The sequence below is a fragment of the Ornithodoros turicata genome, chromosome 4 (genome assembly GCF_037126465.1).
Source record: "Ornithodoros turicata isolate Travis chromosome 4, ASM3712646v1, whole genome shotgun sequence".
Classification (NCBI taxonomy): domain Eukaryota; kingdom Metazoa; phylum Arthropoda; class Arachnida; order Ixodida; family Argasidae; genus Ornithodoros; species Ornithodoros turicata.
This window is the reverse complement of record NC_088204.1, coordinates 7,711,052-7,735,623: the sequence shown is the minus strand read 5'-3', so window position 1 is coordinate 7,735,623 and position 24,572 is coordinate 7,711,052. Positions and strand designations below refer to the sequence as shown.

At 46.5% G+C, this 24,572-nt stretch overlaps 3 protein-coding genes and 1 long non-coding RNA gene across 7 annotated transcripts in view; 2 read left to right on the top strand and 2 right to left on the bottom strand.

The window, feature by feature from the left end:
- Nucleotides 1-263: 263 nt before the first annotated feature.
- On the top strand, nt 264-19,573 carry LOC135390890 (uncharacterized). Of its 4 annotated transcripts, none has more exons than XM_064620855.1 (9): nt 264-520; nt 12,224-12,420; nt 12,528-12,623; nt 12,691-12,896; nt 13,539-14,982; nt 15,051-15,203; nt 15,744-15,872; nt 15,956-16,222; nt 17,168-19,573. In XM_064620855.1, exons 1-9 carry the CDS (start codon nt 397-399, stop codon nt 17,336-17,338), a joined length of 2,787 nt encoding a protein of 928 aa, XP_064476925.1. In that variant the 5' UTR covers nt 264-396; the 3' UTR covers nt 17,339-19,573. The 4 variants fall into 4 exon arrangements, with proteins under 4 accessions (XP_064476925.1, XP_064476926.1, XP_064476924.1 ...); XM_064620856.1 differs by lacking the exon at nt 264-520 and adding an exon at nt 3,888-4,056; XM_064620854.1 differs by lacking the exon at nt 264-520 and adding an exon at nt 5,741-5,987.
- Nucleotides 19,574-19,579: 6 nt separating this feature from the next.
- LOC135390894 (small ribosomal subunit protein bS21m-like) lies at nt 19,580-20,855 on the bottom strand. The gene is made up of 3 exons (XM_064620865.1): nt 20,770-20,855; nt 20,393-20,629; nt 19,580-19,842 (listed from the first exon to the last, which is right to left on the bottom strand). The coding sequence occupies exons 2-3, from the start codon at nt 20,470-20,472 to the stop codon at nt 19,659-19,661; spliced, it is 264 nt and encodes an 87-aa protein (XP_064476935.1). The 5' UTR covers nt 20,473-20,629; nt 20,770-20,855; the 3' UTR covers nt 19,580-19,658.
- A 164-nt stretch (nt 20,856-21,019) lies between these two features.
- The window catches only part of LOC135390891 (dihydropyrimidinase-related protein 2-like), a 33,979-nt gene continuing 30,426 nt past the window's right edge, over nt 21,020-24,572 (top strand). The window contains exons 1-2 of the mRNA XM_064620857.1: nt 21,020-21,093; nt 22,634-22,879. Coding sequence (XP_064476927.1) covers nt 22,634-22,879 — 246 coding nt within the window. The 5' untranslated portion in view covers nt 21,020-21,093. The remainder of the gene's footprint in view (nt 21,094-22,633; nt 22,880-24,572) is intronic.
- Nucleotides 22,535-24,572, bottom strand: part of LOC135390895 (uncharacterized) — a 50,502-nt gene continuing 48,464 nt past the window's right edge. The window contains exon 4 of the long non-coding RNA XR_010421833.1: nt 22,535-22,860. This is a non-coding gene — a long non-coding RNA (uncharacterized LOC135390895). The remainder of the gene's footprint in view (nt 22,861-24,572) is intronic.

Sequence of the window (24,572 nt, the reverse complement as noted above, 5' to 3'; positions counted from 1 at the left end):
AATCATCAGTCGAAACATCACTTTATACGTCGACCCCTTCGAATTTTCAAAGAGGCGCTCAAAGCGGACGATTCATGCAAACATGCGGCAGCTTCTGCTACAAAAAGCACGCGCAGTTATTCACGAACATACGCTCTTTTCTTAAAAACGAAACAAACAATCAGAAGAAATCAGACAGCTGGGAAGCTGAAGCCATCTGCTGAGCGCCTTAACAGTCACGTGACTGCCCCACTTATCGCGCCATCTAGCTAACACCGCGCGAGTGTAAGTTCTTGGCCTCTTCAAGGCGCGTGTGCTTTTTTGCGCGCTGTACCTCCCGCCGGACTCAAACAAACGAAAAATTCGTTTGCCCGCATATGAAAGTTTGCATTTCGGTTGAGTTAGCGACCTCCCCACATGTGCAGTGCGGATGACGATGCCCTCCGCTGGGTTATTCTTATCCGGCTTTTTTACGGTGGGAACCTCGGAAATAATTGGGAATACGCAGTCTCCATTCACTCGATGGTGGTCAAACGCTTTGGTGAGTGCTTTTGTTGGAATCTTCCTGCTGTTATCAACTGTCGTCTGCTTGGTGAGCGGAAGGATGCCGCAGACGGCTACGTGTTCCGCACTTCCCGTCGTCTGCTGCCAAAGCAATCAATTTGTGAAAGCAGACGATGATGTTTTACCTTTAAATGTACAGATTAACTGCTGACAAAAAAAAAACACACAAAAAAACGTACAGACCAATATCGTACACACAATGAAAAATTAATGTAACTTTCGTTCGGTTTACTATCTTTCTTTGTCATAAGACTGTTCTTGCCCTATCCATAACACTTTGCAGACGACAGTTTTTCCAGTGTTACTTTTATGCTGCACACAGGGAAATCCGACGAAGTGATACTGCCAGGAATACGTACATTACTTCTTCCAAAGCACTATAGCTTTATTTATCATTATGTGCGGCCTGAACTATCGCGCAATATCGCGTGGACTTGCTTCCCTATCTAACTCTTCTGATATTGCGAAATGTGCTTCAGCGTATTCTGAGACAACAGGTACGTACAGGTCACGAAACACAATACATATGAGGCTATCTTTATGTGTTGATCCCCCCCCCCCCCTGCATATATGGCCATTTTCTGCAATGAAGTCTGCAATATTGTCAAGGACTAGATGTAACATTAACTATAGGAAGTGCGAAGTGAGAAAAATGTCAGTACAACACGTACTTTGTCAGACGTGCCAAGTGCTGCATTGACAGCGACATGCCAAACACAAGTACGTGAACAGAATTGTCACACCTGATTGCAAATGTCACGACACGTTCTTTGAAGAGGGACCGCATCGAGCACCATACGGAGGTTACAAAAATCCCCCCAAACCCTTGAGAATGGGACTAAGAACCCAGTCATTATGTATGCATTAAAGAAGGGGCGAGGTATGCAGACGAGGTATAGTGAAGCAATGGAATGCAGGAGCATTTAATTTTATTTTTTTGTCGTTCATATATGGTCAAACGTAAAACGTTATGATAAGGCAGCAGACGCAACAATAAAAAGAGGAAAAAGGCTACCGGATGGCTAGCGTCTAATTTAAAATATGTATTTTGATTCCCGTCGTCTGCTAGCAAATTTGCAACCGTTGCAGACGACACGCAAGGTCGGAGGCACGCAGACGACAGTAAATTACTTCTGCCTGCCACTAAGTACTTCTCTCTAGCATTATTTCATTATTTCGAGATTAAACGAAAGGAAGCGCTTCCATTTTAATGCTCACAAGCGTTTTACTTTTACAATGGTGCCATTCCAAACGGGGCCAGGGAACCTTGGGTGGCTCCACGGCTGTTTCAACTCGTTCTGATTCTTCATCCGTAAAAATACATCCTGGAAACCCTCTCACCACCCTCCTCTTTTAGCCGGATGTTGTGTTTATTATTCTGATCTCGGCGGTACAGTGCTAATAGTTCTAAACGTTTATCACGAAGTCCTCCACCGTGGCTTCGAGTCCAGGGTGTCGAACCGAAAGGTTTTTCGTTACGATTTTCGTTTCGGTTCAAAGAAAACGGTTTAGTTCCAGTTCAGCTCCGGAGTAAAAAAATAAATAAATAATAATAATAACAGTTTCATATGGCGTAAGGAGAATTGATCCTGAATCCTACCATGTGACTTATAGACGAAATAAGGAACCCATCTTGCGCTGTGGCACATTTTTTTGTAATGTGAGGTGTCTGAAGTTTCCTACTCAAACACCGATGGATTCCATGTATTGTGCACTTGAGGTCTGGCGTTACGCACGCTTGAGGGCCAAACGGTTTTAATTTCCACTTGAACCGAAAGCAGAAAACATATTTTCCGTTTCCCCCCGGAGCATAAAGTTTTGTCTTGCGTCCCGTTCCGGTTCAACCCCCCCCCCCCAAAAAAAAGTGAAGAAGAAAAACGAATATTTTTCTTTATCCCTCCCTTTTTTTTTTTTTTTTTTTTCCTTTATGCGCACTGCCGCACTGCCTCCGCGGATTACGCGGGTATACCTGCTGCGAACATTTGGCCCAAAATACTTTCCATGTTTGTTCAGGTTTTCGGTTCGCTCCGGAACCGAAAACGGAACCTTCGCTCCGTTTTTTTCATGTCAGCATGTACCAACTCGCCCACACCATTGCTTCGAAGTAGTATATAATGTTGTCATGTTTCCAATTTTCACGTATCCGCGTATTCCCAACGGAAATTAATGATGGCCCTGATTTGGGAGAACCCTCTGTGCCTTTTCACCTTCGTGTTGGTCTCCCGTTATGACGTCATTACACTTCGACCAATCGAAGTGACGAACCTCGTGCACAAACCATCCTTAGTGTCTGAACTTAGCACCGCGTGGGAGATGCTCGCGGCTATCCGGTGCAAAAGAAAAGCAGCCCTGTGGTAAAGGCCGGATGAGGCGCTATTTTGGGCCGATTCCGTGGCTTGGTCCCCTCTTTTTATATCCGGTTTATTTAGAAGAGATTGACTGCTATTGGTTCCTCACTTCACGCGCACATACACTCAAGCCCGCAGAAAAAATTACAATAAACAAAAATAATGAAGGAGGAAGAGCAAGTCTAGATACAAACAAGCTACCCTATGGTATGGGTGGACGTTTGGAGAAAAATATGGAGATGGCAGTTTTATAAAAACACGAACGGTTTATATATCCATACTTTGCAATGCAATTGCGTTGTACTCCCATTCACTGATATTTGTCGTGCATTATTATATGAAATCTTTATTATTTATTTATTACTTTCGTTTTCTTCTCTCTTTTTTTTTTTTTTTTAAGAAAATGATTCACATCCGTTTATACAGAGCAGAACTGTCTCTGGCACTGAAATTACGCAGGCGGGAGTCCCGTAGAGGCAAACTGTACAGTGGTGCAGACTTTGTTCGAAAATTGCTTCAAAAATTTTTCAAATGCTTTAAAAAAATTTCAAAACGCAAAATTCATTCTGTGTAGTTGATATCATTTCAATGCCACGCAGAAGTGAAGGACAGAAAAATAAATACCTCAAATACCTCCTGCAACAGGCCCGAGCTATTTTCCTCTTTCTGTTTCGGTCATCTGCAGTTTTCGTCGCTATAACCTGGTATCCCGTCCCAAATAGAGAGACATTGCTCACTTATTAACTCGAAAAATAAATTAAACAAAAGCTTATCAAGATATAGATATCAAGTTCGAGATCACGCACAAACACACGTCGTAAAACAACAACTGTTGTTGTTCGGCAAGCTCATCACATCACACAAGTCCAACTATCTCCCGGCGGTGCGGTTACACGGAACACCTAACACGTAAACATTGCAACATTTGCAGAGAGAGGGTGCTGCACAGTTAGCCTTTTGTGTCGCTCTGCGCAACTCACAGAGAGACAAGTCAAGGTAAAACACACATGAAGGAGTCTCTTCGATAAGTACGTTCCTTATAGCTCTTTGTGAGTCATAGCGAATACACGAGCTTCAATGTGATCTCACTATGCACCTGTTCTGGAGAATCGAACAGCTGTTAAGATGTCGACCGTCTACAAGAGAGCCTCCCAGAGGAGATATTGTGAGTAAACACGAATACCCATATCGTTCTTTTTAATTTTTAAGCGGACAATGCGAAGGGCACGGTGCTTGCTGCAAAATAACGCTGGGAAACGCGCGGGTGTATATGGGACGGGAGTCTGTTTGTTTTTTCGTGTCCTTTGTAATGCTAACGCTTGGTGTTTCATGACTGTATAGGAAGAGTTTCCGCGCTCTACGGACCAATTTATGTTTCCGTGCGTTGAAAAAGACGGAATGAGAAAAATCGAGATACGGAAGGCAGCTTTGACAGCAAAGGCGTGGAACTTTCAGCTTTTTTATTTATGTTTTCGTAAGAATTTTAGCCTGTTTTCATAGCCCCTATAGTCTCACTATTATATAAATACATTTTTGTGTCCTAGAGAATGCGAGTCCTAGAGAATGCGAGAGTCCTTTTGTGTCATAGAGAATGCGTAGCGCAGCGCGCATGACATGACGCAGCGTTGCTTATTGGACATATCTGACGCGTTAGCTGTGTGTTGTTGTATGACGCATTGTACGCGTATACGCGCGCAAGAAAAAAAAATAATAATAAAGCTATTCATACAAGAACTAAGGATGTCAAGGTTGTGGCGGAAGGTCTCACATCTTCGAGACAAAAAAGAATGACAATCACCAAAATCCTCCTTTTTGTGCCGATAAAAAAGGCGGAGATTTCACCGTTGACATCTCTTGTACTTGTGTAGACTTTCGACCAGAACAGAGTTCGTTTGTTCGCTACTTTGGCTATTCTTGACAGCCGCGGCCCATTTATCTTTCCCTTGATAAACCGGAAGCCATCCGACGGGGAAATTAGACCTCTCCCTGTTTGTAAACAAATGACGCCATAGTGTTCGACAGCGCCACCAATTTGGTAGACTTGAACTATACGCTCGAAGCTACTTTTCTTTCAATATAGGAGGCAGCGAACCAAGCGCCCATTCGTGGAACGCAGCCCTCCCCTGCCGATTTGTTTCGGTTTCAGTCTGACTACCAACGTCATGATGACGTTTCTCGGGTAGAGGTCTATTGAAATGTGGCAGCCGTCGAAAAATCAAGACAGCGGCGGGACTCGAACCACGAACCTCTCGAATGCCAATCGAATGCGCTAACCAATTACACTACGCTGGCATCTGCTTTCCGACGACTCTTGAGACTTGTGTTGTGTTCGTCTGTGTTTCAGCCTGAGAACCGAACTTTCCGTCAACTTTTTAAACTCACATTTACCATAAAATAAATGAGATGCGGACACCAGTTCTGGAGGAAAGTTACAAAAACATTGAAATGAGCGCCCTGGGCAAGTCAACAGGGATGACGACGAATATGAGTGGCGTTTTCAGATTCACGCATTGTTTAATTATTCCTTAATCATTATTAATTATTTATTTATTTATTATTCATACGCTCACCTACTTGTCCCGTGCTCAGCTGTTTCAGACAGCGGATAAAGTCACAAAGAAAGCGACGATGAACGAAATTACAAGCAACCTGAGAGAGAAGGAAAATATTGAGGGAAAAGACACACACACAGAAAGAAAGCAAAAAAGTGTTCCGGCTGTAAATTTCATTCTGCACGGCGGACTTTGTACTCCCACTATAAAACGTAATCAGGTGCATAGTCCCGTTATCATGCGCGAGCACATACACTAGAAACAAAAGCACAGCTGTGACATCACGCTCAGTGTCCAATGTCAGGGTGCTCCGATTGCGTTTGACTCGTATAGCTTTTTGTTTCCTGCGCTGTTTTTATATCGTCGGTTGGCACTGACGGTGCAATGAAGGGAAAAAAGAACGTCGAGCTAACCCTCGGCTTTGCTCTACTGTTGTCCTGCTGTGTCACCCGCTGGACGTTCAAAGTTGCGTTCGCTGTGCTTCGGAAAGTGTTCCTCATTGGTCTGTGGGAACGAATCCTCGCTCGTCTTAAGGATGCCCTCCGTGAGTGTACTGTCCTTACGTTGTCGAGTTTTGCGTTATTGTTATTTGTGTGCCGGCAAATGTAATTTTTTTTTTCTCGTCAAGATGTGTTACAACAAAGTCTCCCCCCCCCCCCCCCCCTCCCACTGGCGCGCTCCGAAAGTCAATATAGCAGACAGCTGCTCTGATGAGAGGAAATCTAACCAATCAATCTGTGCAAGCTGAAAATCTGCACGCAGCGAGCATGACAGCGTAGAACGACGCAGAATTGGCTGAACCGTGCTGGGTTGTATATGAGGAGCCGGTTATGATGTTATCGAATGCAACGACAAGATGAGCCTCGAAGTTCCGCATACATCAGCTCAGTGCTCATATATCGTATGTCCGCATATATCAGCTCATATGTGTAGCTCAGTAATGTCACCACAAATCGACCTCTGGGGGGCTACCGAGCTTCCAATTGGGGGGGGGGGGGGGGGTCTTCGTGGGTCTGTGCATTGGGGCCGCAATGTATTGTGCAATCTCAGAAATTTCAAGAAAAATGGTGGGGGTTGGAAAGATCCAAGAGAAGTGTAGGGACATGCCTGGTGTAGCCCCGCGAGGAACTGTTCAATTTGCCTGAAGAAATATGTGCTTGCCTGGTAGAATCCAGTGATTTCTAGTGCTTTTAATGAGAACAGGCTTTCCATGTGGACCCTAGAAACTTTGCTACGGCGCTCGGAAGATGACAAAAATCGTATTTCGTGCTTCGTTCATGATCGTTTTGTGGTCATACACAAAATAAGCATGTACCAAATAACAATTCTAACCTCAATGAACGCTACAAGGCAATGGCTATACATTGAACACGTCCTTTTTTTCCTTCTTCTTCTTCTTCTTCTTTTTTTTTTTTTTTTTGTCAGCTGGCTGAAAAGGACTCGCAAATTTAGCCAAGCCTAGCTTTGCCTCCCATCGTTCTCTTTCCTGATTGGCACATCTCCTTTCTTTCGCGTTTACTTGTTTCTTTTTTTTTTTGGGGGGGGGGGAGGTCAGGAGAGACAACGGGATCACTTCGGAAAACGGTTGTTATGTGTTAGGCGCGGATCTAGGGAAGTACGGATGTCGTGACCCCCTCCTCTATTTGTGTCTTCCCATATAGTGTTTAATAGACCTTAGGTAGTGCTTGTAGGGTGCTGTCCAAGGCTGGACCACTCGCTCAGAAAAATCCTGAATCCGCCCATGCACAAGACGTACACAACCGAATCCTCCTGTCGTGCGTTTTTGGAGAAACAAGAATGAAGTGAGAATAATCAAAACCACAGAAAAATTATGAAAAAAAAAAAAAAAACGCGCCGGCATCAAAGACGTTTCGCACGACCGTTTCGCCGGCACTTGAGTGTTCACTAAACTAAGTTTCCACTATAAGCCCCAACTAAACAGACTTAACTGACCTTTCCGTTTCTCATCTAATAAATATATAACCCCCCTCCAACTCTCCCTATTCCTTTTACCCAATAGCGGGATTGTCATCGTGGAAAGAGTGGGGGACGATTGGTATCCTGTAGGGGGCGTTGACAGCAATTTCTGGTACTCCTTCGATCTTTCTGGTAGGTAAGGTACCGTTAAATCAAACAACTCAGGAAAAAGGTGCTGACGACAGGACTTGAACCTACACTGTTGTTGTTGTGATGCAAGGTACTTGAGGACAAGCAGTTATCAGCAGTTGTCCTGTGAAGTTATCCCGTGTTTTCGTCTCTCGTGCTACTTTTGTGATGTACTTGAGGGAGTGGGAGAGGGGGTGCTGGTAAAATCCCTGCCCAATATTACACAACTATACAAGCAATATACCAGATTTCACGGATAATAAGCATCCGATATTTTCCTGCTTTCAAGCAAACAATCGGTGCTTTCTGCTCCTCCAAAACTCGCAAGGGTGAACAACCCCTTGTAACCTGATCATCACCACGAGTGACTGACCAATCGATGACGTCACGTACAATCCAACCTTATTCTCACAACCTCATACACACACAAAAAAAGGTCCATCCCCACCTTCCCTACCAATCATCCCATTCCCCGAAACGAGCAATCGATACCGGCCCGTCACGTGATCCCTTCCCGGCATGCCACTCCCCTTCCCGGCTGACAACAAAACACTCGCTCCGCCGCAGAACATGAACCGGAAAACCGACTTTGAAACATGACAGGTTCAAATTCAACGGGTTTCTTCCACGCGTCGCACCGGAAAGCCTCCATTGAAACGCAAGTGAACAGCATGCACTGGTTGCAACCTGGCCTCTCTCCTCGGATGGTAGTCGATGACGTCACCGATGCCTGCTTTTCTGCCAGGGTTTTTTGTGTCAAAGCTACGCAACGTCTCCTGCTCGGATTACATTCAAGATGATTTGGGAGTCTGATTTGGAAGAATAGTGCACCTGCGAGATTCCTGTCAACATGGCGCTTCGAGAGAGCCGTCCCGGGGGATTTCCATCGGTATTGGTGTTAGTAATATCAAGGTCAAAGGTCAGGCCTGCGCATTTTGGGGAGCCAAAGCTAGGCTCTCAGCTGTGAGTAATGCATGGACCGCATTATGCCCGATAACTTCTGCGCATTGTTCAACGTTTCGAGGATACTTTGCTGCAAGCTACAAAAATACAATGTACAGAATATTGTTCGAATGCGTAAGCTAACCACAGCAAGCACGGGGAGTAAAGGAAGCCGAAGTTTCTGAGTAGGTCATGAGGTGCACGAAAGCCTGCATTAAAGTGCTGAGTCGAGAGCCGTCATGGCAAACAAACCATCGACCGTGAAGATAAAACAGAGAGATGATTGCTCCTTGCGGGTTGCGCACGGAGGAAGTGGTACGTTTCGAAAGAGCACTGACTCACTAATTCCGGAAGCTGCATTTTCGAACACGATGCGCTCATAGCCGAAGAGGAGTGCACTCGCAAAAAGTAGAACTCTCAATACCGCCTTCGCAGGGAAAACATTGAGGGAGTTTCAGAAACGTTCGTCGATTAGTGCTCACAACATCTAAAACAAAGGGAAGGGCAGATTTTCGACGTTTACTGCGAGACACCGAAAGACATTATGCTGAAGAGTGACTTTCTCGGGAACAATAGGTTTCATCGCTAAAAGCTCATCTTCTGTGGGACTCACCACCAATAACGGAAGTTCGCATTTCGCGAGCAACGCCGAACTCTCGGACGCCACCACGACCTTCTGGCCTTGTCGATCGCTCCGAGGAAACGTGCCACAGAATCTCGACGGGTCCGCACAACATGCTACAAGCGGATTAAAATCGCAGCATGTACCCTCCAGTGCTAAGGGCCCTCGAAAACGCCGCGTTTTTCTCGCGGTTCCAGTGAGGTCGACCTTTCCAAATGCCCCCCAGTGCAGCCCCGCCGCCGAGCGCATTTGGCTTGCAAGTTTCTCTGTGTGGTCTCGAGTTCTCGGTGTACTACGCACCGTCATGTCCGGCGTGTGTTGCGGCTGAAGCGTCGGCAAACGCTGTCGTGTCTCAGGCATTCTTCGTGAGTTCGAACGGAACAGGTGTGAACTACAGCACCGTGTGCGGCTGGGACTCGTACGGAGTATACGATACATCGGGTTGCTTCTTCGGCGATCGAGGTGGGTCAGATGTCATTTCGGAATATGAGCTAGAACGACATTGGGAACGACAACGACAATTTTCTTGTTGTGCGGGTGGAAGTTCGTGATGCAAAACTATCGATAGTATACCATCGATAGTCGTATGAGAATCGAGCTATCGATAGCACTATCGATAGTACTATCGAAGTATACCATCGATAGTCGGCTATCGGAAAACTATGGGGGAGCAGATAAAATTAGAAACAGAAAGTGACTCACTCACTCCTACAAGTTTTACAATACAACTGAGAAAAGCTTTCCCTCCGACGCTGACCTTGTGTTTCTGGTGTCGCTCAAACCATAGGCTCGACCTATAACCGCAATGTCACGTGATACTCTCTGAATTGGATTGATCGCGGCATTGCAGTCTCATGAGTGCGATGATTACGATGAGCATTTGTTTTCCCTGCTTGCAGTACATCATCCATACATCACAGATAAACGGAAAGAACTTGTGTAGCATGTGATCCTGTTTTCGTTGTCACTGTGCCAGTGTGGAAAAAGAAAGAAAAAAGAACAGTACTATCGGCTTCTGTCGTGAGGCAACTCCCTTCCTAGTACTATCGATAATTTTTCGACACTATCGCTCGTTCTGGAAAAACATCGATGGTATCGATAGTGAGTTTATCGATAGTTTTGCATTACTAATGGAAGTTCACAACCCTTGTACAGTCTATGACAGTGGTTCGTTCGATATCCATAAAGCATAGCACGTCGACGACTATCACAAAGGGGGGGGGGTACGTCCTGGGTCGACTTCACGGAGCGTACGCCCGCGCTTTCCACAAATCGGGGGTGATGACGGTATCATTCTGTGCAATGGTGGGCCTCAGCGTGTTAAGTGGCCAAGTTCCGTTTCAAGAGCGCACGGTGAACGAGCAGATCATCTGTGTGGCATTTTTAAAAAATATTTCTTATTTGTTCAATTCACTCGTGGACAGTCGAGTCATACAGACACCGAAATTAAGCTCATGTGTTATCTTGAAACCTTGGTGTGATCTTCCATGCAAGCTGACACAAAATCCCTTTTTATCTGCCGGTTTATCTGACTTGTTGCGATGCGGTCCAAAATGAGTGGAGATAAGTGAGTTCATTTCTCGGCGCTCAGATAAAAGGCTGTGTAGAACGCTCACGCCATTCCTTGTGCTTCGAAAGGGTAAGTTTAATGTCCGTTTTCGTCCATAATTGTGTCAATTGGAGCTCGGCATATCGAGACCTTGTTAGCTCAACCTGGCTATCTTATTGAGGAAGTCACAAACAACAGACTCACACATGACGGCAATATCCGGTCGGCTCATATGCGCGATATAGCGAGAGTGTTGCCGCACCGAACTTTGAACACATATATATAGTGTTTCATCAACAGCACGAAGTGAAACCTTACGGGCTCTTTATGGGGCTTATTGTATTTTCTACGTGGTGTCCTTATTTTGTTAGGTTTGTAGACCCGGTAGTAAGCGTGTGCGCTGTCCTCAGGGACGGCGAGAGGGGGCAGGGTCGGGGATGGGGAGTCCTGGGGCCCGTCCCTCTTCAGGGGCCCGCCCGAGTTAAGGCCCGACGGCTACTAGCGCCGCAGGAGGCGTGAGGAGGGGGGCCCGGGCAGGACCCATCCGGTGTCATCCCCGGGGCCCGTAATTTCTCTCGCCGGCCCTGGCTGTCATTGTATATATAGGAGTAGCAGGTGTCAACTTTTCTCTCTCTCTCTCTTTTCCTATGACGTAGGTCCAAGTCTTCCTTGTTGTGTTCTGCCATATTATTTGTGCGTTCGCTGATCAAGTCCACAATGCACTAACCGAAGCTAGCATGCTTTGCGTACAACCCCGCACAGCAACCAGCCGAATTCCGCTAAATTTAGCCGACAACGCATCGCTGCTCTTCTGGATCGCTTGCGAAAACGATAAACAAGCAAAACAAAAATACAGTGCAAGGCGTCGTCACGTGACAACCAGCTGGCTCCCCCAGGAGAGTAGCGCCTCATCAAGTGCACAACTATCCAGTTTCGCAAGGAAATAATGTCGTAACAGCTCGCACGCTCATGTTGACTGATGCGTCACTTCGTCTGCTAGAGCAGTAGCCCTGCCGACGTCGTCTGCTTATGACGAAGCTCATGTAGGTAACTCGTGACTGCGAAGTCACTGGGAGTTTCGCTATTCGCCTTGTTTCCTATTTGTTGCTTATTCCACCTTCTCACCTTCGGAGCTTACCTTCGTAGCTTACTTCCTCCGTCGTTGCTATATTGCATCGCGTTGCTCCGATATCATCGCGCTTAACATTCTAGTGAAGCCAGCGAAATGAACGCCTACGTGATTCGCATAGGAAATATTTGTTGGCTAGCCAAATGACCTATGCTCTCAGTACCTGTGTCTGCAGAAGTGCGAGCCAGTTGACTTCAACTTCTTGATTGGCGCGACCGCCGCAATTATATCGGCGCTAATTGGCGTAGCCCCGATCGGAAATCTGTGTTCCAGTTAATATTGTGCCCTAGGCTCTTTGGTTGCCGACTGTCGGCACTGTGTCGCAAACGTTAAAGCCACGATCACCGGTGTGCAGCTTGATGCCGATCGATGTACTGCCCCGATGAAACGACTAATACTACACTGACCAGTGCTGTACTAAACATCTTGTAGTACGTGCAACCAGTGTCATCTTCCTTCTTGGAGTGGGATCCTTCGTCTGCTACAAGCTCTACCGCCAGCTGAGGCAAAGATTGAAGCGTAAAGACGACGCGTCGACCCTAGCCGGCCGCAAGGCCAAACTCCGTGGCTGGATCGCGGCAGACGGAAAGTTATCGGCTGGAACACTTCGAGAGTTATGCTGCATCAAAGTAAGCTAAACAACCTATGCAGTTTTTCTACATCCAATCATGCATGCGAAGCATTGTACAGTCATACAAATCCAGTTGACTACAACCAAGCCTCTATATTTCGGCAGGAATGTTTCTTCGGGCCGAGTTTTGAGAGCGACAACGAATCCGAACTTAGCGAATCGTCTCGGGTCGACAGCCAGAGCGCTTCCTCTGGAGATGCGGTGAGTGCAGACATAACTGGGAGGGAAGCGTTAATAAAGAGGACGCGGTTTTGTTGATGTCGATTAGGATTCAAGTTCGAGCTGTGGTAGCCTGAGTGACCTCGAAGACAGCTGGAATATGGGTGCCAACCACAGTAACCCATACGAACCCGTGCACTTCAACAGCCACTCTGGCGATGTCCGTTTCCGTGGGGTGTCTGGAGCCGTACAGTCGTCTGCACCGCTGGATATCCAGATCAGAGGCAGCGCAGGAGCACTGGCTGCTCGTCACAGGTTTGTTCACTCCTGTTTTGTCACTCCATTTAAATTGCACCTCAGGGAAATGTTGAATACGTGAATTACAACTGAACAGTCTATAGTGCTGCAGCCATCAGCTTCTCTGCCGCTAGGATTTCTGGCTCTGCGGATTTTATTTTTGAAGAGTGCTTTCTGAAATTTGTCACAGAGAAAACTGAGTGTGGTCTTAGGACATGCTTTATAAGATGAAAGGTTACTGCCATCATTTTTTGTCCTTGGACATAATGTGGAAGTTAAATCAGTAAATGTTGTCCCAAAGGCATGTCAACCCAGCGCCACAAAGACTGCAAAAAAGAAAAAAAACTGCATCTTATGGTTAACAAAACGACGATAAATATAAGAATTTGAAAGATAATAATTTTATTTCAGAGCAATGATTTGACTTGGGAGAGATTTGACATGAAGTAACCCAACCCAGAGTGTTTCTTCTTTACAGACATGGCAAACAATACAAAAGAAAGAAAGAAAAAGGATACAGGCATATTTATAAAAAAATGCTTTTTACGTATAGTACGTGAAAAAAAGGGTGAAAAACATAAGAGACAGTATGGAGTATAAAAAAGGCGTAGGACAATAACATTGCGCGGAGGACAATACATGCTTCCATTGCTATTTCAGAAGGAACCAATCGCAACATCATCGCTTACTAGCTGAAAAGCGACCCAAAGGACTAGTCGACGAAAAACTCTCCAGACGAGCTGGAGGCGCAACCATTTTCGACGACATCGCGGCAGCGCTGTCCGCTGCGCACAACAACAACAAAGTTCCTCCGACCGACGGTGGCCTGCAGTCGAGCGGCACCCATGCAACGACCGAGAAAGAAGGGCTGTTCGATTCGCTGTCGTTCGAAGCAGACGCGGCGCCGTGGGAAAGGGATACGGACTCGCTGCAGGCGAACTTCAGCGTTGGGTCTCTTACGGAACGCAGCCGAAGGACAGAAGAACTTCTTGCTCAACGATGCAACTCTGTGGCTGCGGAGGTGGAGGAAGAGGACAACTTTTCCGGACTGCTTTCAGACTCTGCCCTGCTCCGCTTTCAGAGTGTGAACTCCTCTCGCCAGATGTCCGTTGACAGCGAGGCGTCCGACATGAGTGTGTTCGAGGCGGCGCACGTCGAAATGTCCTGCGAAGCTGTGGTCGCCATGGACCAGCTCGAGACGCTGTTGCTCGACACGAAACAAGAGCTGCTGGATTTAGACGCGGAGTTGGTGAGTCTCAAAGTTTTCAGGAAACGCCTGAGTGAGCGCGATTACAGGTTGGTGCCGTCGATCGACGACGAGTCGAATAACGAGAGCGTTGCCAAAGAGGACAGTTTGCTCAATGTGGTGAATCAACATAAGACGTTGATTCGGTCTCGCGGACTACTGGACGAGGCGCCGGGCGCGGTCGCGCAGGAGAGACAAGACAGTGGCAGTGATTTTGGAAACTCTCTGGAGTCTGACAACGACAGGGTAACCAAAGATGGCGTCAGCCTGGAGTGGGACTCAACCTGTCTTCCTAGTCGAAGGGGATCGGATTCTGCGGATGGGATTTCCGAGATAGGGTCGGACGTGAGCGAGTCCAGATACAGGAGGCCCGACGAACTGTTTCAATGGACCGGACATGCACAAAGTCCCGGGATGCTCCGCGAGCAGATAAAGAAAGTGATACGGTCAGATCCAGAGAGACGGAGGAACAGGATCGTGCGAAGCCAAACAGCTCCGGCGGATCAGCTGTGCGCAGTGTCTGAAATGGCGGATGGAGATGTTGCATCGCGTCATTTGGCATACGACAGTGGTTCAACGAGAGACGCCCCCGATTGTCTGCTCTGGCCAGAGCCGTCTCCGACGATCGACAGTAGTGTCTCGGACTTTGCGTTGTTGGAGGCGAGTAGTCCAAGCGAAGCTCTTCCAGATCCCAATGGGAACAATCTCAGTAATTTGCAGAACAGGTGTGTGGAGATGAAAGACAGTGGGTATGACAGTGTGTACGGTGATGTGGCTGAGACTATAGGAGACAGGTGTACTGTCACGAACTGTGTGAAAGAAATGTGCTGGCAAGTTGGACAAAACTACGACGAGAGGGTGAGACCCTTAATGCAGTATCTTGGAAGGCTCATGAATTGAACGCGAGTTTGTTCCCTTTTTTTCAGTGCGTGGTCTCGGCGCTTCTAGACCTTTCGGCAACCACGGCGCGGCAGATACGATGCGACGGGTACTCTGCCATTCGGGGAGCAGCCTTTGGGATCTTGGCATCCGGTGGTTCACTGCTGACTCATCACGGTGGGGCCGAGCAAGTCTACCAGGTTATTATCCGCTCAGTCAGAAATACAGAAAGTCGAGATATTTTATTGGCATTCCGAAGTGCCACTACGAACTACACAAAATGCTACTGCTCTTATTTTCTACGCTAAATCTTATCAAATGAAATCAAAGATTTAGTACGAAAAAAATTTAAATGTCGTCAATGGACATTATGCTCATTATGTGAACATCACGAGCGGGTAATATCACCACGAGCTGTGGCGTCCGTCTGACAGTAACAGTGCATGCACCCTCCTGGTCTCCGCTCTCCGTCACTACATTGGAAGACAGCAGGCAGCTGTTGTGAGAAGATGGAAGCCAACCTTAGCGAAGCAGTGTTGCCAGACGCATGGCACACTACTATAACATGATACTCCTCAAAGCTATAAATTATTTTTATGATACTTCGGTGTTACATGAAGAAATATTTTGGGAGAACACAAATATGACACACCTAGATTGCAGTGATATAAATTGGGTGGGACTCTGAAGACACGAGAAGTGGATTTCATTAATTCACGTTCGCATTAATTCGCTTTCAGATACTCATCAACGCCTTGTCGAGCGAGAATGGCTCCTGGTTGAGAAGGTGGCAGTTCCCAGCTCGACTCAAACACAATGGTTCGTGCCTGGAGGGCTTTTGGGAATGCCTTTCGTGCCTTCAGACCATTGTGAGCAGCACTTCTACTAGTTGCTTGCGTTTTGTATTGTTACTAAATATGGCAACCTCACGTATCACTGCGCCTGTTTTCAGGAGGACCAATTGAAAGATACAAACAGCGCGGACAAAGAATACGTGCTCGCTGCTCTGCTAAACAAGGACCCTGTCATAGACGCACAAATCTCGGACGCCGTGAAACTCGTCATGCTCAAATGTGCCCTGGAGCTGTACGAAGACCAGGTGGATGAGGTGGTCGTACCGATGTTCGCAACCGTAATGTTCTCGCGTGAGTCCTCTAGGACACCCGAAGACTTCCTGCTCAACCATCTCAATCGGATTGGCAGCGAGGGAATCCAAGAAGTAAGCAACGGTACTTTTTAGTTTGAACCGGGTTTTGAGAGCTACTTCGTTCTTTGCGCAATGCTCTAAGTGACATCACCATCGCCATAACACTCGTGCTCCTCTCCAGCACCTCTCATTTGTGTTTCACACACCGGCCACTGCACCTTGGTGGCGCTCTATATGGGCCCCATTGCAGACGACACGAACCCTCATAGACGTTCCGTATTGAGACGAGGCGATAGGTCCCGTTGAAAGCGCCGCCGTACGGGCGCATTGCGCGTAATACGTCACTTCCAGCATTTCACACACCGGCCACTGCACCTTGGTGGCGCTCTATATGGGCCCCATTGCAGACGACACGAACCCTCATACACGTACTATATTGGGACGAGGCGATAGGTCCTGTAGAGAGCGCCACTGTACGGGCGCATTGCGCGTAATACGTCACTTCCACTCGCCGAGCTGCCGACGGAAGTTCCTTAGGGAAAAGTGTTATGGTCGTGTCAGTATATAGTAGGTAGTTGTCTTGATAGAAGAAAAACGTAGTTAACGAAAACAAATAAACAAAAGTGATAACCACAGTTTTGCTGTGTTTCCTGAAGGGCACACGAACTTGACCCTGCATCAACTGAGCATGTTTCTTCCTCCGAAACTGACGAGTTCTATAAACTTCACCGACACAGTATCTGTACAGTTGCTGACTGATTTTTCAGACTTTCAGGACTAATAAAACCGGTCCAAGTTGTCCAGCAGTCAGAATTTTGAGTCTTTATTCCAAAGTGGCCCAAACTGTCTGTGTACTTTGTCACATGAGCACAGGACAGCACATCATGAGAAATTCCTGCTGGTACAACGTTGTTGCTGTATGCATTCAGAATGTTGGTGACCGCAATGTACGAAAATGAGAACATGCAGAGGAGCACCCTAAACTTGCATAAAATGATTTACTCCTCTTTTTTCCAGGTGGAGCTGTACCTCCTGGGGTACGCCCTTGAAACCACCGTGACAATAGTTAGGCCTCAACGAGTTAGAAGTGGCGACCTCGTGTGCCGATACCCGGAGTGGCAAGTGGGAGTCTGGCCGGAAGTCCTGCTTTCGGAAATCGACGGGAGGTACTGCGTCTTTGGCAGGTGATTGGGACCCACGCTTGTGTTGCGGAAAAGATCTTTGCGCTCGAGCTGTTCCACTGTAAGAACCCGAGGCACACACAGGAGGAGCTGCGAGCATAGGTGAAGGAAAGTTGTTGCGGTGTCACACGAAAACTCCTCAGGGTGTGTTTTATATATATGTACCTAATTTATTGTACATTCCATATATCAATCTTTTGTTTGTTTATATTGTATAGGATTGCATTCATGGTTTTATGTGTAAAAAGAAACAAAGAAGAAACACGCATTTGTGTTGTATCGGTGTAGCAGCTACTCGGTGTATATGCGAATACGGATGACTATATCGTTGTGTATAGTTTTATCGTGTGGCCCGCATCTTCCCAGTAGCACTGTTCTTAGTATTTATGCGCATAGTTCCACTGCCTTACGCGCAGTGAAGTTATAAACTTATGTTGTGGCATTAAGCAGCTAGGAAGCATGTACAAATTGGTGGATTTTACGTTTTTAATTGCGTAGTCAAGGTATAGCGTGTAATATAGGTATTCTCCATTATTGTAGTTCTGTATTTATTATGCTTATTGTTTACCAAGCAGTCTTGCCAAAATTGACAAAGGTGACAATAAAAGGGTGACTGTAATAACATACAACCCCTAGTTTCAGAATGAATCTGGGACTGAAAAAAAAAAGCACTGCAATAACATTCTAAAAAAAAGGGCTTCAAAAATGGTGCAGGAGTAAATGCATATCTGAGAATGTAGTGCTCAGAAGTGGCAAGTTACGTCAGTGATTAGCCGATCAACAGTGAGTGTAAGGAATGGTTGCGAGCACTTGATGTCGATTTTGTGACTCTGTAACGAGAGATGCTTGTAAATATGCAGAGGTAAGACGTTATTGAGCAATACAGCTAAGAAAGATACAACTTTAGTACCATAGAGAGCTACGTCTGGGTTCGATGATATGCCTTATTCAAGTAGCATCGTGCCAATGTAGTCGCAGAGGTTTAATCTTTGCTTCGAAGTAAGATACGGTGCGTCCGAGCGATGCAGCAGGCATAATCCAGATGACATTTGAACCACTGTATCTGGTGTGGTCATCACCTGCTACAACATTCGGACACCTCGACTCAGAGGGAATGTCTTATTGCCCATCACTACAAGGTTGTCAGCATTCCTACAAAAGGGGATTTCACTACTACTGCCACAGAACTACAAATTGAGGTGTGAAGTGAAACGGTACAACCTTTATAAGCCTTACACATCCAACCATGGCAGGATTTGCTTATCCGACAGACAAACAACGTATGTCAACTTCCAGGTGCATCAGATAAGCGGATGAATATTTCAAAAACATTTATGAAATTTTCAGTGTATACAATACGAAAGAGCTATATTCATTCCAGTAGCAGTGCCAGTTATTTTGAGCTGTCTAGCGTGTTCTAGTGAAATGTATATAATGTATATGTGTGTATCATTAGTGTTTATGTATGCAAGTCGTGTGTCATGCAATACCCTTCGATTGTTCCCGACACAAGTCCTTCACATCCGAAAAAACTAGAAACAAATACTAGAAACAAATATATAGCTCGTACCTTTGGAATCTAGCATGGATGAGCAGTTATACCCAAATGCACACACTGTAACTCAGGTGATAGTGTCCGGAACACGCTTGCTTTCTAAAGGCCCACTTTTGCATAAATTAGTTTCCCCATTATCGCGTAAGCATTCAAAAGGCCATTCTGTTGACCCAGTTTGATAAAATAGTAATTATTAGCTGACTGATTCCTTGAAATACTAAATAGATTCCTGAAATACATAGGTGCTACACGGATTCCCACATTTTTTCTCAATGTTGGAAAGCTGCAGTACAAGGCTGCACCTTTTGCAATGGTTTCTTCCCATAAGAAGTACATGCTCTATGTTTGAGTCAACACAAAGAAAGGAAAAAGTAATTCACATTCTACTAACAATATAACAAGTATTTAAATCGAATGTTTCACTCAGAATTACTGCATTAGAACTAGTTATAACCATTACAAATCATTCAATCATTCAGTGCCAGTACTAGGTCTTTAGCAATGCAGCTTTCCCAAAGATATTTTTCTTCCCCGAAAAATATATTTTTGTGTCAACACAAATGCAGAGCAAAAACTCCCCGATGTGTGCCTGCCTTATGTATATGTGTACTGCACCATGCAATGTTTTTTCCTGTATTAAGTGCCTTTAGATACAAAGCATCATAAAGATGGGGAAAAAAAATTCAACCTATGTGTCGTGCGTGCAATTCTTTTTATCTTAACAGTCTGTACAGATGACAAGTAGCAGCTACATAAAATATTCCCTACAACGTCAGTGGTTGCCGAGCCACGGGTCTTCTCTGTTTTTCCGCAAGGTGAACTGTATTCTACGTGCCATGTCTTCGTCATAAATGGCCTTACATATTTCGTAGCTGATACGGCGTCGCATCTTGGTGGGCTTCTCGTAGTACAGGGTTGCTCGATATCTCTCGAATATCCCTTCCATGCCAAGGATCCTGAAAAGGAACTAATGTAAGTGAACAAATTGCGGAAGATGTTCTATGGAGATGTGCTGATCCCTTATTGGATCCTCCGGGTAATTATTATTTTTTTTTATTCCGTGTCAGCGCCGCGAAGCAACTGTGGCTATAAGGGCGTATAGACGTGGACAGATGGAGTGAGTACAGCAGGTAGGAGGGGGGGGGGGGGGGGGGTCAGCATGTGTCCTGGGCCGACTTCAGGGGGAACTGTGCCTATATACGTCTGGAAAGACTGCTGGAAACCCTCAGACAGCACAGCCGGTGCTGAGATTCGGACACGCGTTACCTCCCAGTCTGGGTGCTGAAGGCGATCATAAATAACATTTCTACAAAACAGACCTCTTGCGAAAGACGTGACTAGTGCGGCCAAATAGGGATACAGTTCACCGAAATACCCAGGTGAGGCTAAACAAGGTCTATCACGGCAGATTATATTCCTGCAATGGTCAACCTCATCACAATAAATCATATTACCTTTGATTATGGGAGCGACAACCACACGAAACCATAAGCAGTTCGGTGTTACCTGTTCAGCACACGGAACGCCTCTTCAACTTGGTTATTTCGCACCAGCACGGTGCGGCTGATGAACATCTTGTGCCTCATTGCTGAATGACCTGGCGAGTGCTGACCGGTGAGAAATTTCACAGCATCCAACGAGGGCCGCCCGGACGAAAAAACATTCCGCTCAGAAGTTTTATGCCGCCATCTTGATATGCCAAGGCAATGCGGCTACCCACAACAGAGAGAGGGCGCAGACAAGCTGGTTCATGATGACAAGGATGCAACCCGAGACAGGGAAATAAACAACAGACAACAATTTTCTCAGACACAGCAACCAAGACACAACCAAGACATTTTCTCAGACACAGCTACCCGTTTGAAAACGAAACGGAGACTCACCGTCGCGCGGTATCTGCTGTGCCACAAAGCATGCAAATTGTCCTTAATAAATGTTTCAATGCGTCGCTTTCCAACAGAAGGACGTTTGAGGTACCCTACAACAGATGTGGCTCAATCAGTAAACAAACACGTGAATAGTTTCGATTACGTCTGTCGTCTGCTATCGATCTCCGCACTGGCGCCAACAGCAGCAGCAGTAGTTTCGCCCAGCCGCAGTGAATAACGGTCGAAGGACGTTGGCCTTCGTTGAGGAAACTGCATCGCGTGCTTTTCATCGCTGACGACGAAGGGATTAACAGCGACACGTTTGCACGTGGTTGCCAGGCAAGTTAAGGCAGATGATCTTACGTCATCATGCGCCGCTAGGGGAGTGTATATTCTTGGTCGTTGTTACAACAGAAAGTTGCAAGATATACAGAATATTGTGCATTCATATGTGTAGTTATGTGGTTGAATGCACCTTTTCTGAGGACTTCAGAGAGTGACATTGGGGAATGGAGGTCACGGCGGTAGCCAACAATAATGATCGATAATGCGAGTGTGATATTGTCATGCAACAACAACAGCAGCTGTATTGAAATGGTGATGAGTAGGGAGTTTCATTGTCATGCATATTTCAAAACCACAATAGACGATTGGCCACGCTGCTTTGATCCCTACCTCCTTTTCTTTACTACCAGCCAGCGGCAGACGTAAACCCTTGCCAATCGTGATTTATGGCATGGCTTACTTCTCCGGATAACTAAATTTCGCAAAAAAGAAAGAAATGCAAAGCAGCATTAAGTGATGCAGTGTCCGTGACCCGACGTTCTTCAAGCAGACGACAAGCGGCCATCTTAAATCATTTCGTCCTCTTCACTGGCATTGTTATAGCCGTAGAACAATGCCTACTTTCTCTTCCGCTAACTCTTCCGCTGTCTCTCTTCCGTGCTCCACGTCATGCAAACACAGTAGAGGTTGTTGAGCTTTTCTCTTGTTACTTTTTTCGCGTTCACATAGAGACGACCTACACGTGTTTGAGCAAGTCGCTGACGCTTGACGTTCCGCGCGCCTTATTTTAACGGAGTAGATCGCAACAGGACAAAAAAAAAAAAGGTCAGTAACGCTACGGGGAATACTTTCGCTTTCTCTAGGATGACCCAGGAGAACGTTTCGTCCAAAACTGAGAAAACATGGCAGTAAAGAAGTCAGCATGTATACAAAAATTGACTTATGGGCACGTCACGAAAGTACCTGCTGCCGTTTCGGTCGTCTTTGCTGCTTGTGGCTCTTCAGCACCATGCAGGAAAGCAACACGCTTTGAATATGGTGCAGTGACACTATATGTAAAACTACTACTATGGTAAATGCTACTACGGTCTAGATCTCGTATCCTCAGAACCTTATCTAGTTTATGTCATTGCGATCTACATGTTTCGAACTGCATGTACTGTGCCAAAATATTTCTGTGTGATGCGGAAGTATCATGAAATTAATTTCTAGTTTTGATAAGTATGGCGTCACAGTGTGCTCAATCTGCCATACGTCTGGCAACACTACTCCTCCAAGGTCGGTTCCCGTCTCCTCGCACCATAACTGCTGGCAGTCTTTCAACGTGGGGCGGAGAGCGGAGACCAGGAAGGTGCGCGCGCGCTCTGTCGCTAAGAGACAGACGTCAGCGCTCTCAATGACGTCACCTACGCTTGGAGAACTCGAAACTATGAAGTGGTGACTTAGAAGTGTGAAGCGAAGTTGATTTAAAAAAAAAAACGAAATGGGATAAATATAATGTTCTTTTAGTCCGCAGTGGCATTTTAATACAAACACATTACCTGCGTCCACTATACTCGCTATACTTTTCACTTGTACCTCTTTCAATCAGCAGATGTCGTTGTCGTCGTCGGCTTCGAGCAGCCCTGCCTGCCGAAGACGTCCGCGCTCATCAGCCGACTCGCCCATGTTTGTCACAGTGCACGACAAGGACGACTCCAAGTCCCTAGCTATGGGTTCAATGCGTCGCGAGGACGTCGAGGCCTTCTTAGGCGCCCTCGTGTCGCCCACCAACGACGACGTCATCACGCCCAGGAGAGTCGGTGCTGTGGAGGCGAGACCCTACGTCAGAAGACAAGGAGTGAGTGCTAGGACAGTGAAAATTAGCGAGACTCGCAAAACTTATACCTTCAGAAGTCACATATATAGTTATATGCCCTGACATCTGCACAATACCCGTCTTCGACCTAAGAATGGCACCAAATGTAGTCTGGCAACCGTAACAAAGTTGCGTGACGCGTCTAGATACTGCGGCCAATGGGAGCGGGCGTAGGGCGAGGTTTAAACGTGCCGCTCTTACGTTGAACATGGCAATAGCATTCAAGATCATAGTCGGCCACGCTTAGGCGGGCAACGACTATCGCAGGGGCGGAGGTTGTGTGTCCTGGGTCGACTTCACAGGGCACTGTGCCGACATCCGAGGAGAACCCAGGGAAACACCCAGACAGCACAGACAGCGCCCGGGTTCGAATCCCGTTCACCTCCTAGTCTGAGCGTGGAACTTCACCACATAGCACGGTGAGGGCCAACTACTGCACAGAATGATACACTCTTGAATGAATCGCGGCTGGTCGCGGTGAAGCGCAAAAGGACGTAATTCATTGGTGGATAAGGGAGTGGAAGAGCGTCTTTTTGCGCTTCACCGCGACTAGCCGCGACAAAAATATATAAACCGAAACCAATTAATTACTGCAACAAATGACCCGCTTCGGTGGCAGATTTTTCTCTAAGAGGTGTTCCCTGAAGGTCCCAAAAGGGGCAGTACCAATTTTAATGCCGACGGCGCCCTGCTTTAGAAGTTATGTTTTTTACGAAACTCATTTGAATTTTTATTTAAATAATGAGCGCCTTCTACACATTCACACGGTGCGCAGCATGTAGGTGGTATCGGACAGATACTTGTAAAAAAGAAAGTTCTTCGATTGGTGCACCCGTTCCCGAATTATTTAGTCCTGCAATTTAACTCAGACACCCTGTATAAACATTGTGTTGTGCATTTAGACCTTCTTCCTTTCGCCTGAACAGTATTACGGGATGGAACGTCATAAACAGCAGACACCGCCGCAGATACTCAAGCTAGACGGTGTTGTCTAGTCTTGGCTCATGGGTGGGTTTTTGAGCCTCGTCTTGACCACACCCGTTTTTTATTTCTCCCCCTCTCTGTTTCCCAGACCCGGATAAATGTCATCCGCAACGACATTAAAGTTACCACTATAGCAATCGACCCATGAGAAGGCTCCAGTGCCATTTCCGGACGCTCGCTCCTTTGCCCGAAGACCCCGCTGCTTTGACCCGTCCGGGGGTTGAACTTGGGGGTGATGGGTCCCCGCCGACGTACGTGAACGTGCATATAGTGCTGGGTGGAGAAGGAAAACCGTACACGATGACGATACGCGAATTCGTGTGGCGTTGTTTCTCCACGCTCGGCAGGTGGCATGCTCCCTTCCGCGGGTCACGTCTTCCTGCTTTCTGACGTGATGCTGTATATGAGCCGCCACGCGGGAGTTCCGGCGCTTATTAACATAACGGAAACACAATACGTTTGGTGTAATAGAAAAGACCTCGTTCGACGAGCGTATAGCACCAGAATGGATATACAAACGTTCCACAATACTCGAGACATCCGATTCTGCCTACGATTCTGTATACACTCTTAGAAAAAAGGGTGGAGCCGTTACACCTTTTAGGAGGTAATAGTTGTCGCATATGTTGTGCCTAAAAGGTTGCAAAGTTCTACCTGCTACCTACGAATGATAGGGTTACCGCTTCTGATT